This window comes from Lagenorhynchus albirostris, chromosome 3 (assembly GCF_949774975.1).
Source record: "Lagenorhynchus albirostris chromosome 3, mLagAlb1.1, whole genome shotgun sequence".
Taxonomy (NCBI): domain Eukaryota; kingdom Metazoa; phylum Chordata; class Mammalia; order Artiodactyla; family Delphinidae; genus Lagenorhynchus; species Lagenorhynchus albirostris.
This window is the reverse complement of record NC_083097.1, coordinates 170291419-170305599: the sequence shown is the minus strand read 5'-3', so window position 1 is coordinate 170305599 and position 14181 is coordinate 170291419. Positions and strand designations below refer to the sequence as shown.

At 60.3% G+C, this 14181-nt stretch overlaps 1 protein-coding gene across 1 annotated transcript; it reads left to right on the top strand.

The window, feature by feature from the left end:
• The first annotated feature begins 3657 nt into the window (after positions 1-3657).
• Positions 3658-10707, top strand: PLK5 (polo like kinase 5 (inactive)). The gene is given in 15 exon segments (XM_060146755.1): positions 3658-3777; positions 4433-4546; positions 4700-4816; positions 5502-5631; positions 5746-5833; positions 5925-6020; positions 6642-6840; positions 6971-7097; positions 7283-7359; positions 7494-7578; positions 7828-7905; positions 8440-8552; positions 8555-8596; positions 9758-9868; positions 10522-10707. Coding segments are annotated over 15 exon segments (1683 nt in total).
• The last annotated feature ends 3474 nt before the right edge of the window (positions 10708-14181 follow it).

Below are 14181 nucleotides of genomic sequence, written 5' to 3'. Positions count from 1 at the left end.
CTGCCAATGCAGGGAACGCGGGTTTGTGCCCCGGTCCGGGAGGATCCCACATGCCGCGGAGTGGCTGGGCCCGTGAGCCATGGCCGCTGAGTCTGCACGTCCGGAGCCTGTGCTCCGCAGCGGGAGGGGCCACCACAGTGAGAGGCCCGCGTACCGCAAAAAAAAAAAAAAAAAAAAAAAGAAAGGTGGGAGAATAGCCTACAAATAGGTGTCCCAGAGGACATGAGGGAACAGAGCTTCTAGAAGGAGCCAGTGACAGTGTGTGCTGAGAGGCAGGAGAGGCAAGGGCAAGGTTTGTTCCCGGAGGATGGAAGCTCAGGGAATGTGGCACCCAGGTCCCCACAGCCCCAGCTGGGCCAGTCTTGAGGCAGTGGGCACTGCAGTCATGAGGTGGCCTCCCGCCCGCTCTGCTCACGGGGCCCGTCCCTGGGGACCTGAGAGGTCTGGCCGAGGGCTCCCGAGTACAGACAGGCAGCAGGGAGTCCACTGCGTTTCAAAGTCCAGGAGGCAGGAGGCAAGAGAGGGACCCAGGAGCCGGGCTGAGTCACGCCTGCCTGCCTGCTCCCTCCCCGGTCCTGGAAGGAGGGGCTGCACCACCGAGGACCCTGCGCCCAGCCCACCTGCCAGCCTCCTGAGGGAGGCCTCCCAGGGTCCCGCCTGGGCGCTGTCTCAGCAGCCACCCCCTCCACCTGCGGCAGGTATTTTGAGCGAGGCTCCCCAGCACTTCTCCTGGGAAATCTGCTGAGTCTGGGGAGTTATCTCAGGTCAGGGAAAGAACAGACTGGAGACAAATCAAGCCTCTGGCCTGGAGCACGGGGGCTCAGGGGACCGCGCGGCCAGGCTGGGGCTCCAGCCCACGACCACTCCGGCCTCCTGAGCCCTGGGCAGGGGTCAGCAGGGAGGGTCAGGCAGCCCCCCTGAGTTCCCCCCTCAACGCCTGCCCCTTTGCAAAACTGCGATCCTGTGCTTGCTACACACACTAGGCTTCAGTTTGCTCATCTGTAAAATGGGGGTATTAGCTCCCTAGGCCTGTGGTTTTTAGGGGGGTGGGGAAGCTAAAACGGTTTTCACTTTCTGATTGTGGCAAAATATACAATCACACAAAATTCACCATCTTCACCATTTTTAAGTGCACAGCTCGGTGGCATTAAGCACACTCACATTGTTGTGCAACCATCCGCACCATCAACTCCAGAACTTTCTCATCTTCCCAAACTGAAACTCTGTCCCCATGAAACACTGACTCCCCACCCCTCCCCCAGCCCCTGGCCCCCACCATCTACTTCCTGTCTCTCTGGATGTCACTCCTCTAGGACCTTCTGTGAGTGGAATGACACACAGTGTGTCCTTCTGTGTCTGGCTCATTTCACTGGGCATGATGTCCTCAAGGTCCATCCACATTGTATCAAGTGTCGGAACCTCCTTCCTTTTTAAGGCTGAATAATATTCCACTGTATGGGTGGAGCACGTTTTGTTTATCCCTCATCAGTCGATGGACACCCGGACTGTTTCCACCTTTCGGCTGTTGTGAAGAAAGCTGCTATGAACATCTAAGGTTTTCCTTTTATTATAAAGTTTTCCATTCTAGAGTGCTGGGGGAGGGCATCCCTGCTCGAGGGGGCGCAGGCTGGCAATGGGATGGCTCCCCAGCCCCGTGGAGGAGGTTCAGCCAGGAAAACAGTGGGCTGCCGGGAGATGGGGGCAGAGCTGGTGTCTGCAGAGGGTGTCAGCTGACAGCCCTGCTGTGAGGCACTGGGCCAGGAGCTTTGGATTTCTTTCCCCCAGGAGGCTTCTGGGGGTCCAGTGGGCTCAGCTGCCTACTGCAGCGTGAGGGCTCTTCCTATGCTCCCGTAGCCGCTGGAGGAGAGGCCTGGGGGGCAGTATCGGGGGGGCAGGGGCTCCAGACGCACCAACCTGCACTGCAGGCCAGGTTCGGCCACAGTCTGGTGACTCTGGCTTGCATGTCCCTTCCTGAGCCTCAGTTTCCTCATCTATAACGTGGGGCGAAGAAGAGCACCGACCTCTGGGATAAGCCACTTCCTGGAAGGGGTCTGGCTTTCTGACGTTGGCCTCCAGAACCCGCCCAGACCCCCGGCTTTGGTTAATTCTGGGTGATCTCCTCTCCACCGTTTCCTGAGGGCCGGGTGGGTCTGTCTTGGGCACAAGTGCTGAACAAATACCTGAATTCGCAGGCAGCAGAGGCGTGCCACTGAGAAGAACCTGGATTCCTGCCTGCCAATGTGGATTCCAGGGTGACAATGATGTGACAGCTCAGACCCCCGGGCCCCCCAGCTGCCTGCCTTCTGTCACACCGCACCTGGTTCTCATTAGCAGAGGACTCGGGCTCCCCCGGCCGCAGCCAGCTGGCCCCCTGCACTGGCCTGGATGGAATCCTTGGCCCTGGAGCTGAGGCTGGCCCCCCGCAAAGGTACCAGAGGATGGCTCCATCCAATGCACTGGGGCCCCCGCAGAGTCCCCCATGCCCTGGGTGCCCCCATTTGACATGCCAGGCAGACATGTGACAACGCAGAAGGTGTTTCCTATCCCTGGTGGCTTGGCTGGGCCGAACTCCGAAATCTGGTCTCCGGAAAATTCCGAGGCCTGATTCCAGCCCCACGGAGCCCTGCTAACCCCTCCCCATTCATTGTGTTATGTAACTTTTGGGGATTAATACCGAGGCATCCAGAGGCAGCTGCCTGGATTCACGTCCAGCACTGTCCCTTCCTGGCTGGGTAAGCGACTTAACCTCCCTGGGCCTCAGTGTGTTCATCTGTAAAATGGGGACAAGGCCAGTTCCTGCATCTCAGAATCGGTGAAAGGGTGACTTGAGACAATACAAGGAAAAAGCTGGGAACTGAGTCTGGGGAACAGCTCAGAGATGCTCCCATGGTTCCCGGGGGGCCCAAGCCTGCCCACTTGTTCTCCATTCCCCTGCCTCTCTTTGGCTGCCCAAGCCAGGAGTCACAACCCCCAGTGTCTGTCCATCAGTACCCAAATCCTGCTCCTTCTCTCCACTGAGTGTCCATCATATATGCCAGCCTCCCAACCCCAGCAGTGCCCCTTTGGGCTTCACGCCCCTCCCCACCTCCCTGAATCCTGCTGTGGCTCCCCAGTGCCAAGATAATCAAGTCTCGTGCATTGTCATATGGGCCCGGGGACCCACCTGCCAGGACCCACAGTCACACGTATTCAGGACGACTAGACTCAGACCTCAAGCGCAGTCTGGGGAGAGCCCTGCCAAGCCCTCCCTCCCACCCACCCTTCCCCTCGAAGCCTCGAGAGAATGAGACAATCACTCTGACCTCAGTCTCCTGCTCAGAGAAATGGGCGTGTTGACAGTTCACAGCTTGGCGGGAGGCGCAGGATTGGAGGAGCAAGCGAGCTGAGCGCGCGCGGGACTGGCGCTGGGCTGGCGTGCAGGGTGCCAGCGCCGCTCTGGTCCCTGAACTCCCGCCAGCCCCGCGTCCCCGCACGCCCAAGCGCCCGCACGCGCCCGCCCCCTCCCGCGCTGGCCGCCCCGAGCGTCTGGACTCCACCCCTCCCCCCTCGGCCAATAAGACGCGTCCAGGCAGCGCGCGGCCCCCAGAGCAGCGCCGCGCGCGGTGGTCCCGGCCGAGGCTGCGCCAGTGCGCCCGCCCCGCCAGGCTCCCGGGAGGGATGGAGCCCGAGCCGCGGCGGCGGCGGCGGCGGCGGCGCAGTTGCCGCCCGCTGGTCTCCGTCTTCCTGCGCGACCCGAGCTCGGGGCGCGTGTACAGACGCGGGAAGCTGATCGGCAAGGTGGGGACCCCGGCACTCCAAGTCCGCTGACGAGGGGGCCGGGCCGGGCAGGGGTCCCGGCGGGGCGGGGCGCGTTCGCGCGATCGCGACCGCAAACGAGCCAGCGTGCGCCCTGGCTTTTGTCTCTGTGTGTGTCGCGTGTCCATGCGAGTTTGGGGCTGGCGTGGGTGGACGCCCGGGTCTGCGATGTACCCGCTGTTCTGCGTGCATCGTGTGGCGGGAACCGGTGTTGGGCACGTTGTGCTGTGTTGTGGGTTGTGTGTCTAGGGTGTGGGTGTGCGCCCAAGTGTTCTGCGACTTGGAGCCTTGGTACGGACCCAGACTCTGTTGTGTTTCCCTGTGCGTATGTGTCTGAATGTGTCATAGGTCTCTGCTTTCTGTGTTCGGGCGTTGTACCGTGTGTCCGGGGACTGTATTAGGGTCCGTGGGCTCTATATATCCAGGTGTGGATGTGTCTGTGTGTCTGAGTGTATGTGTCCCTGTGCCTTCGTGTACTTCTGTGTGTTGTGTTGCCTTGGGTATCCAGGTATGAGGATGTGAGCTATGCATCCATGCGTCTGAGGGGTGTGTGTGTGTGCGTGTCTGTGTGTGAAGAGGCCTGGCCATCTGTCCCCACACCTGTGTGCCCTGAGCTCGTGAATCGCCTGCCCCGCAGGGCGCCTTCAGCCGCTGCTACAAGCTGACCGACATGTCCACCAGCTCCGTGTTTGCGCTCAAAGTGGTGCCTCATGGCGGTGGTGGGGCTGGACGGCTGTGCCCCGGCGACAAGGTACGCTCTGCGCATCAGTGCCCAGGGGCCCTGTGACCAAATCGGGTCCGCAGAGACGTCCCTGCCCTGGGGGTGGTGAGCATGCCCGTGGGGGCATGGGTACCTCGGGTGTGGGCACCTGCCGGGTGTGTACACGTGGGACCCCGCCTGCAGGTGGAGCGCGAGATCGCCCTGCACAGCCGCCTGCGACATCGCAACATCGTGGCCTTCCACGGACACTTTGCTGACCGTGACCACGTGTACATGGTGTTGGAATACTGCAGCCGCCAGGTGCCCAGGGGGCGGGGCCTAGAGGGAGCCATGCCCCCCCCCCAGTCCACTGTGCTCATCTGTGGCCCCCTCCCATGTCTGTCTCTCCTTACCTGTTTCTACCTGTGACCACACTAGGCCCACCTGTGCTCACCCTTAATGCTCCAGTGCCCACCTGCCCACCCAGAGGCTCTCTTGACTCACCTCGGCACACCTATGCCCACCTGTGCCCCTCCTGCACTCAGCCAGGCCCCACCTGCCCACACCTGGCCTCACCTGGGCAGTCCTGCCCCTGTTCCCCAGGCCCGGGGCCCTTGGGGCCACTGACACGGTGCAGCCCAGAGCCCAGATGTCCGACAGGCAGGAATGCCTGTTCCTGAACCCACTTGGACTTAGTTGCACCTTCATAGACCCCTTGAACTGCCTGAGCCCACTTAAATACACCTGAGCTCTCCTTTGCCCAGAACGTACCCACCTTGGGTTCGTCTCTTGCCGAAAAGCTCACTGTGGCCCCCTCGGCCCATCTGAACTCGTACGTTCCTCCTGGGGCTCAGAGCTCACCTCTGCCTGTCCCACAATCAGCCACATCCACCTGAGAGCTGAATTTACCTTTGCCTTCTTGGGTCCCTGGAACTCACTGTACCGCCTAACCTGGGCTCACCTGTGTCTCCTCGGCGCCGGTGCTGCACCTGCCGGTCCCCTGCAGTCACTGGCCCACGTGCTGGAGGCGCGGCAGACGCTGACAGAGCCTGAGGTGCGTTACTACCTGCGGGGCCTGGTCAGCGGCCTGCGCTACCTGCACCAGAGGCGCATCGTCCACCGGGACCTGAAGCTCAGTGAGGACGCGGAAGGGGCCGCGGGGGCGGGGCGGGGGCGGGGCGAGGGCGGGGATTCCACCCACACGCCGTGCTCCTCCCCCTCCCATCCCCTCCGCCCCCGGGCCCCGGCAGGTAACTTCTTCCTGAACAAGAACATGGAGGTGAAGATCGGAGACCTGGGGCTGGCCACCAGGGTGGGCCCAGGAGGCCGCTGCCACAGGTGACCGGGAGGCTCTGAGCGGGCTCTCTGGGTGGGTGAGGGTGGGCCGGCTCTGGCCCCAGCCTTCCTGAGCCCCCGTTATGCCCCCCAGAGTGCTCTGTGGGACCCCAAACTTCCTGGCCCCGGAGGTCGTGTCCAGAAACGGGCACTCCTGCCAGTCGGACATCTGGGCTCTGGGCTGCGTCATGTGAGTGGCCCCCGAAGCCCCGGGCCTGGGGAAGGGGGGCAGGACTGCCCAGCTGGGGCCAGGTGTGGGCAGGTGGGAGCGGGCGCCGGCAGGTAAGGACAGGTGTAGGCATGTACAGGGGAGATTGAGTGGGGGCACAGGCAGGTATGAGCAAACACAGGACCAGTGTGTGCAGCTCGGGGGGCAGGTGGGAGCACACACCTGCCATCATCTGAGCGTGCAGGTATGAATAGGGCATATGGCGGGATGATAGTTTTGAGTGTGCACAGAGGTGTGGACAGGTGTGTGCAGGTGGCAGATACACAGGCAGATGAGGGCATATGTACAGGTATGAGGTGTGAGCATGCATAAACTAAACCCGGAAAGGTATATGCAGGTGTGTCCAGGTATAACCCAGGAGCAGGCAGGTGTACAGACAGATGCTGGTGTCTCCTGAGCAGACAGGAATGGCCAGGTGGGAGCAGATGTAGGGCAGCTATGAGAAAGTGGATGTGACGTGGGTACGGAGTCAGGAAGTGTGGGAAGGTGTGGCCAGGTGTGCACAGGTAGGTGTGAGGCAACCCTGGATGCCCAGGACAGATGCAAGCAGGCACCCAGGTTCCTGCCCCCGACCCGGCCCAGGTACATGGTGCTGACTGGCGCCCCTCCCTTCGTGGCGGCACCCTTGTCGGAGATGTACCAGAACATCCGAGATGGCCGCTACCCCGAGCCTGCACATCTGTCCCCCAATGCACGCCGCCTCATCGCCCGCCTGCTGGCACCCAACCCGGCCGAACGGCCCAGCCTGGACCACCTGCTGCAGGATGACTTTTTCACGCAGGTGTGGGGTGTCAGCGGGTCGGGGCTGCCCTTCTCTGGGGCGTCTCAGCAGACCCAGGTGTGGGTCAGGACCCCCAGCTAGCCCAGGTACTCAGGAGTGGCGTGCTAACACCCAGCTCTCCACTCCGAAGGGCTTCACCCCGGACCGGCTGCCGCCCCACTCCTGCCACAGCCTGCCCATCTTCTCCATCCCCCAGCCTCTGGGCAGGCTCTTCTGGAGGGTGGGCCGGCTGCTGCTGCCCCAGTGCCGGAGGCCTTGTGAGTACCGCCCCGCCCCCTCACCTGCTCCTACCTGCGCCCCGCATCTCACACGCCTGTCCTCCTCCCTACCTGCTCTGAAATGTCGCCGCCACGGCAGAGGCAGAGGCGGATGTCGGTGGCAGAGGTCTCGCCCTGCATGGGGTCAGGCTCTGCCCGCCCCCCAATCCTCGTGCCTCCTGCAGGCCCCTTCACTCCTAAGGAGGCTTCAGGTCCAGGAGAAGACGGCCCTGACCCTGACTCCATGGAGTGTGGTAGTGAGGTGAGGGCGCGGGGAGGGGGGCGTGGTGGGGAATGTGGAGGGCATCCTCACAGGGAGGCTGGGCAGAGGGAGAAGCCAGGGGGTCTTCAGGGGGGGGAGGCCAGAGCCCCCAACCCCTGCTGCTCCCTCCGCAGGCCTCCCTGTCAGAGGGAGGGGCTCCGTGCCCTGAGCGCCCTGTCCACCTGCTCAGCCAGGGGACCCTCGGGAGTGACCCGGCGGGTGAGCAGACTCTCCATCGTAGGTGGGAGCTGTGGGCAGGACTGAGGGTCGAGAAGTGGGGGGCAAAGATCCTACCTTGCCAGGACCACGTCCCCTCTCCCGGCCTCAATTTTCCCACCTGTAAAATGACAGTGATGTCTGGAATCCTTCTGGGGTGAAAATAGGACTTTCCCGGATGTGGGAGTTTGGGGCGGGGCTGGTTGGAGGGGCCCTGGCCTATCTGTCCCCCACAGAGATCTGTCTCCCCAGGGCCCCAGGGGAGCCCGAGGCAGGAGGTAGAGGCAGCCATCAGGAGCCTGCAGCTTTGCCTGGACTCTGGCAGCCCAGGTAGGAGCAGCACAGATAGCTGGCAACTGTATTACAGACTTCCAGCTTCTCCTGTGGCCCAGCTTCCTGGGCCACTGGAGTTTCCCAGGGTTTCCATGATTGCCCTTTTTCTCTTCTGCAATCCAATCTAGGATCCCACATGGCCTTGAGCAATTTTTATTTTTTAATACAAAAAATGTTTAATGAAATAAAGCAAAGCCCTACGGTATTTTGGACCTTACAAGCTTTTCAGATTTACTCATTTCCAGAGGCAGAGGCAGCTGTGATCCCAGGGTCCGCCAGTCCTCCCGCCTCAAGGCAAGAGTTGGTTTTTTTTTTTTTTTTTGGCCGCATGTGAGATCTTGGTTCCCCATCCACGGATTGAGCCCGTGCCCCCTGCAGCGGAAGCACGGAGTCTTACGCACTGGACCGCCAGGGAAGTCCCAAGAGTTGGTGTTCTATTCCTTGGACTTTACTCTCCATCTCCTGTGCCTCTGCCGTCCTTCCGCCCGCCCCTTCCAGGACCCCTGCTCACTTCATTTCATCCTGTGCCAGCCACGCAGGACCCCCCAGGAGAGCAGCGGCCCATCCTCTGGGCCCCCAAGTGGGTGGATTATTCCAGCAAGTACGGCTTTGGCTACCAATTGTCAGACGGGGGCAGTGGTGTCCTGCTTCGGGATGGCACCCACATGGCCCTGCGTCCCGCAGAGGGGTAAGTTGTGGAGTTCCTTTCCCCCTGGGAGGCCAGGCCCTCCTCCCTGCCTTTCTTCATTCACTCCTCACAGATTTATTACACATCTACTGTGCACACCTACAGGCGCTTACTGCCTGGTCGGGGAGAACAATGCTAAACAAATGAATTACTAAGTTGATTTCAGGTGGCAGTTTTCGAAGGAAACGAAACAGGTGAGGTGACAGATTGGGGAAGTGGAGACGACTCTCAACAGAGTGGTTGTGGAAGCAGGGGCTTTCTGAAGAAGTGACGCTCAGGCGAGACAGAAATGATGAGAAAGAGTCTGTCAGGAACAGCATCTGAGGCCTAGGGAACAGCATGTGCAAAGCCCCCGAGATGGGACTGAGCATGGTGGGTTTGAGGAATGGCAGGGAGAGGGGAAGGACATGAAGTCACAGAGCCTCACAGGCCACTGTTGGGGTTGGGGCGGGAAGGAGGGGTCAGACTCACACTTTTTTTAAAAAAAATTAAATTAATTAATTTATTTTTGGCTGTGTTGGGTCTTCGTTGCTGCGCGCGGGCTTTCTCTAGTTGCGGCGAGCGGGGGCTACTCTTTGTTGCGATGCACGGGCTTTTCATGGTGGTGGCTTCTCTTGTTGCGGAGCACAGGCTCTAGGCAGGTGGGCTTCAGTAGCTGTAGCGCACAGGCTCAGTAGTTGTGGCTCGCGGGATCTAGAGTGCAGGCTCAGTAGTTGTGGCGGCCCGTCAGGATCTCAGCGTGGACAGGCTGAGTCTGTGGCTCCAAGGGTCTGGAGTTCAGGGGAGGGGCCGGGGCTGGATGAACAGAGAGGGCTGGTCCGTGCGGAGCTGGTTTCACATCATGGTCCAAGAGACACGGCTGCGTGAGAAGGTGTCCTCGGGTGTGAGGTGTCCAGGATAGAGGTCCTGACAGCTGGCACCGCCCTGTGCAACCCCCCACCCCCATCAGCCAAGTCATCTACATGCCTGACCGGGGAAGGCTGGAGACATTCGCCCTGAGGGATGTGCCCACCCTGCTGGGTGCCAAGCTGGCTGTCCTTCGGCTCTTTGCCCGATACATGCAGCGGCGGCTGCGAGAGGTGAGGGCTGGGTGGGGCTGGGGGGTGTGCCAGGCGGTGGGAGCCCTCGGCCCTGAGGCCCTGTGGCTGGGTCTGTCCACAGGAGGGGGGCCTGTCCACAGCCGCCTGGCCGGCAGCCCCCAGCCTCTGCCTGCTGCGCTTCCTGGTGTCCGAGCGGGCCGCACTCCTGCTGTTCAGTGATGGGACGGTGCAGGTGAGTGAGGGTCCCCCCCGCAAACAGGGCTGTTACATTGCACACTTCTGGGGGGAGCCCAAGAAAATCGGAAATAAAATGTGTCTGAATGACAGCAAAATGTCACTCAGGGTCATCGTCCTGTGTGGTTACCTGTAGCAGCTGTCGAAATGTCATTTTGTTGCAGAATCATTTTTAGGTTTTCCTGCGCAGTCCTGGCAATTCCTGGGACATCATAGCCACTCCTAAAACAGATTTCAAACGCACTAGTATACAATACTTATTATTTTTAAAAATTAGTATGATTTTATTTTATAGTAAAAATCCCCTCTCCGTTCAGACCAGAGTACCCTGGCCTGGGCCGGGTCTTAGAGGATTGTCTTCAAATGGCCCTGCCCAGCAGCTGTGGAAGCTGGTACCCATGAGGAGCTGCTGTTCCCCAGGGCACAGGCTTAAGAGTAGGAGGTCTCACTGGGCGGCTCTGGGTGGAGGAGTCCCATCTGAGCCTCAGTTTCCCTGTCTGTGTGGTAGAGCCCTGGGCTCCTGACCCTGAGTTCCTATGGGTGGGGCAGCCACTGAGACTCAGATCAGGGGGACCTCAGTCTCCTATCCACTTGTCCTCCGAGGGCCAGGGCCCCTTCTCCCCTCGGACCCAGCTCCTCCCACCTTGGTAGGTCAGCTGCAGCGGAGACCAGGCTCAACTCGTGCTGAGTGGTGGGTGTGAAGAGCTGCGGCTCACGGTCTGGGAGCAGGGCCAGCCTGGCACCTCCTACCCGCTGGGCGTCCTGCGGAGCCACGGCTGTGCTCTGGCTGCCCGCCAGCACCTTCAGCATGCGATCCACATGCTTCAGAGCATCTAGCTTCCCTGAGGGTCAAGGTGGACCTCTGCATGTTGATGCCCAGGACCCAAGCTCCCTTTCTGTCCCTTTTGCTCCCCCAGAGGGGACGTCCTTGGGGACAGCTGGGGGAGCATGCAGGGGGTATAGGAGGTGGGGGTCCTGGCCTCGTGGCATGACTGTTCAACCCAGACTTGTGTTTGGAATTGTTCTTTTATCATTAAAGTAAACTTGACTCTGCAGCCTGCCGTTGGCCTCTCTTTGGGGGAGTTTGAGGAGCTTTGCCAAGGGGGCACCATGATCTGAGCCCACTGCTCCTTGTGGCAGAGACAGGCCAGATTTTCACCAACACAGAAATTCTTACTAGAGTGGGGTTCTGCCATGACCAAAAGTCTAAAATATGGAACATTCGCTCAACTGCTGGGCAGTGAGGACACAGGTGTTGGAGGCTGGGAAGATGGCGACCCATGTCATGCCGGGACAAGACACTGGACCAGGGTCACCCTGATGTGCTGCACCTGTGAACCAAGAGAGCCAATTGCCAAGGGGGACGAGAGCTTGCCCTCAGGACTTCCCCTCCCCACGCCCCCGGAAATGCTTTCCAGCTCCCTGACTGAGAATGCGGTCCCTCTGGGTTTTTGTGAGTTTCAGTTATTCCAACTCACAGTGGCTGAAACAAAGAAGAAGAGCTTATTGGTGCCTATAACTGAGAGGTTGGGACCCATGACCTTCAGGCAGGGCTGCATCCAGGGCCTCTCACGGCAAGGTAGGGAATTCACCCTGGCCTGGCCCTCTCTCTCCCCGAGGGCTGCAGTGTCTCTGGCCTCACACTTACAATATTCACAACCCTGTACCCAGCAGTAAGCAGTCTCCTCAGGTGTTTCTGGAAAGTCCTGGGACAGCACTTCCTCAGACCAGCATAGGTGACAGCCCTGCCCATGGTTGGGGGACCACCCGGTTAACCATTGCGTCTTCAGAAACCCCTCCAGGGGGCTGGCTTTGGCTGGTCTGGATTTGGGCTTCGGCCCTGGGCCTCACCTTCCCCTGGTGGGTCCTTCAGCCACCCAATCTCCACGATCCCCTGCCGAGCTCCCGGGCACCTAGGCCCTTTGGGGCCCTTCTCTCCTCTTATTTCAGCAGCAAACTGACAAGCCCACTCCCTGCAGCTCCCCAGAGACCCCTCAATTCCTTACAGACACCAGGCCAACACCCCTTCTGCCCACCCCTGTCGGGACCCTCGCTCAGGCTCCCGGTCCCACCTCCCTCCCGAGGACGCACGCCCACCACCATAGACCCCTTGGCCGGGGTGGGGGTCGGCCACAGCTCTTCCTCTTGCTCTTGGGGCCAAACTGCAGGGGGGTGGTCTCCATGCCTCAAGTCCCTGCTGCCTCCGTAACCCTCTATGGCCTGACTTCGCTCCAGGTCAGCTGGGACCACTGGCGCCACCACTACTCTGCCACTGAAGTGTGGGCCGGCCCCGGGTTAAGCATCGCCCTCCCACCCACCCATACTGGTTCCTTGAAGCTCTGTAACAAATTACCACAAAGTAATAGGTATTTGTTCTCCACGTTCTGGAGACCAGAAGTCGGAGACCAAGGTGTGGAAGGGTCGCGATTCCTCTGAAGGCTGCGGGGCAGGCGGGGAGGGCGGGGGCCGGGCGGGGGGGGGGGGGTGGATTCTTCTGACCTCTTCCAGCTTGTGGTGGCCCCAGGCATCCCTGGGCTTGAGGCTGCATCACCGTAGCCTCTGCCTCCGTCTTCACACAGCTTCACCCTCTGTGTCTGAGTCTCCTCCTCCGTCTCTTATAAGGACATTAGATTTAGGGCCAACCTAATTCAGGATGATCTCATCTCAAGATTCTTAATTACATCTGCAAAGACCCTTTTTAAAAATTTTAATTTATTTATTTTGCCTGCGTTGGGTCTTCGTTGCTGTGCGCGGGCTTTCTCTAGTTGCGGCGAGTGGGAGCTGCTCTTCGTTGCGGTGCGCGGGCTTCTCATTGCGGTGGCTTCTCTTGTTGCAGAGCACGGGCTCTAGGCACATGGGCTTCAGTAGTTGTGGCTCACAGGCTCTAGAGCACAGGCTCAGTAGCTGTGGCACGCGGGCTTAGTTGCTCCGTGGCACGTGGGATCTTCCCAGACCAGGGGTCGAACCCGTGTCCCCTACATTGGCAGGAGGATTCTTAACCACTGCGCCTCCAGGGAAGTCCCTGCAAATAGCCTTTTGTAAGCTCCCATCCACAGGTTCCAGGGGTGTATCTTTTGGGGGCCACGAATCAATGCACTCCACCCCGAGTCTCATCAGAGCTGGTTGCTTGTACCTAGGTGTATCCCCATTTTTTTGTTGCTTTTGAGCCACACTGTGCGGCATGTGGGATCTTAGTTCCCCGACCAGGGATCAAACCCGTCCCCCTGCAGTGGAAGCATGGAGTCTCAACCACTGGCCCGCCAGGGAAGTCCCAGGTGTATGCCCATTTTACAGATGGGGAAATTCCAGCAGGGCTAGGCTGGAACCCTGCATGTATGTGGCCCTTCCTGACACCCACCTGCGGCCCTGCAGCCTGGGGCTACTACTCTCAGTTGGAGGATCTGATGTGGCCGTCACTCGCTCGTGGGGTGCCCTGTCCATCTCTGGCTACTTCCTCTCCATCCCTGTTGCCCCATCAGACGCTCCTGTCATCCCAAGCCCCTGGCCTCCTCCTGGAAGCCCTCCAGGCTGCTCTGCTATGCCTTCCTAGCTTTCCTAGCGGGCTGTGTCCCCCAGACCCCTCATTGCCCATTCCTCAAGCCAGCAGCCTGTGGTCACCTGGCCCCTGGGTTTGTCCCTGGAGCAGTCCTGGGACCCTCCCTGTCACCACACCCCATCCTCCACACACTCCAGCGCTTCCTTCCCCGCCTTTGGAACTTTTGTGGCAACTGCCAGCTGACCACGGTCCAACCCATGGTCCCCCAGTCCTCGACTCCAGGCCAATCCCAGTCCTGAAGAAATGTGTCCAGCAGTCCCACGGGCCATGGTCCTCTGCTCCCAACTAGGTGACAGGGGGACACCACCTGTGGCTCATCGCTCAGATGTTCTTTGGGGACTGGTAGGTGTTAGGAGTCATCCTGGGAGGAAGGTTTGCAGACCTCAGTTTCCCTGTCTGTACAATGTCAGGTGGACCCCGTCCTACTGGAGATGGGGGTCCCACACACACCACGGAGGCAGGCCGATGCCCTAGGAAGTAACCACCTGGCACCATCCCCTCCACATGGGTCATAGCCGTCCCCATGGCTGGTTGTCCCCTGGGATGTCAGGTCCTGAGCCTCAGGAAAAGGGGACCTGGCTGGACCACCTTTCGGTGTAGCCCCGATGCCGACAGCACCTGGCTTGTGGAAAAGCCTGGAATTGGGGTATCCTGAACTCTAACTCTTGTATCTGGAAGACTGGGGGGGAGGGGCTGGATCTGAGCCCTCCCCCACCCCTCCCCCATGCCCACCAACCCCACACCAGGCCAAGGGC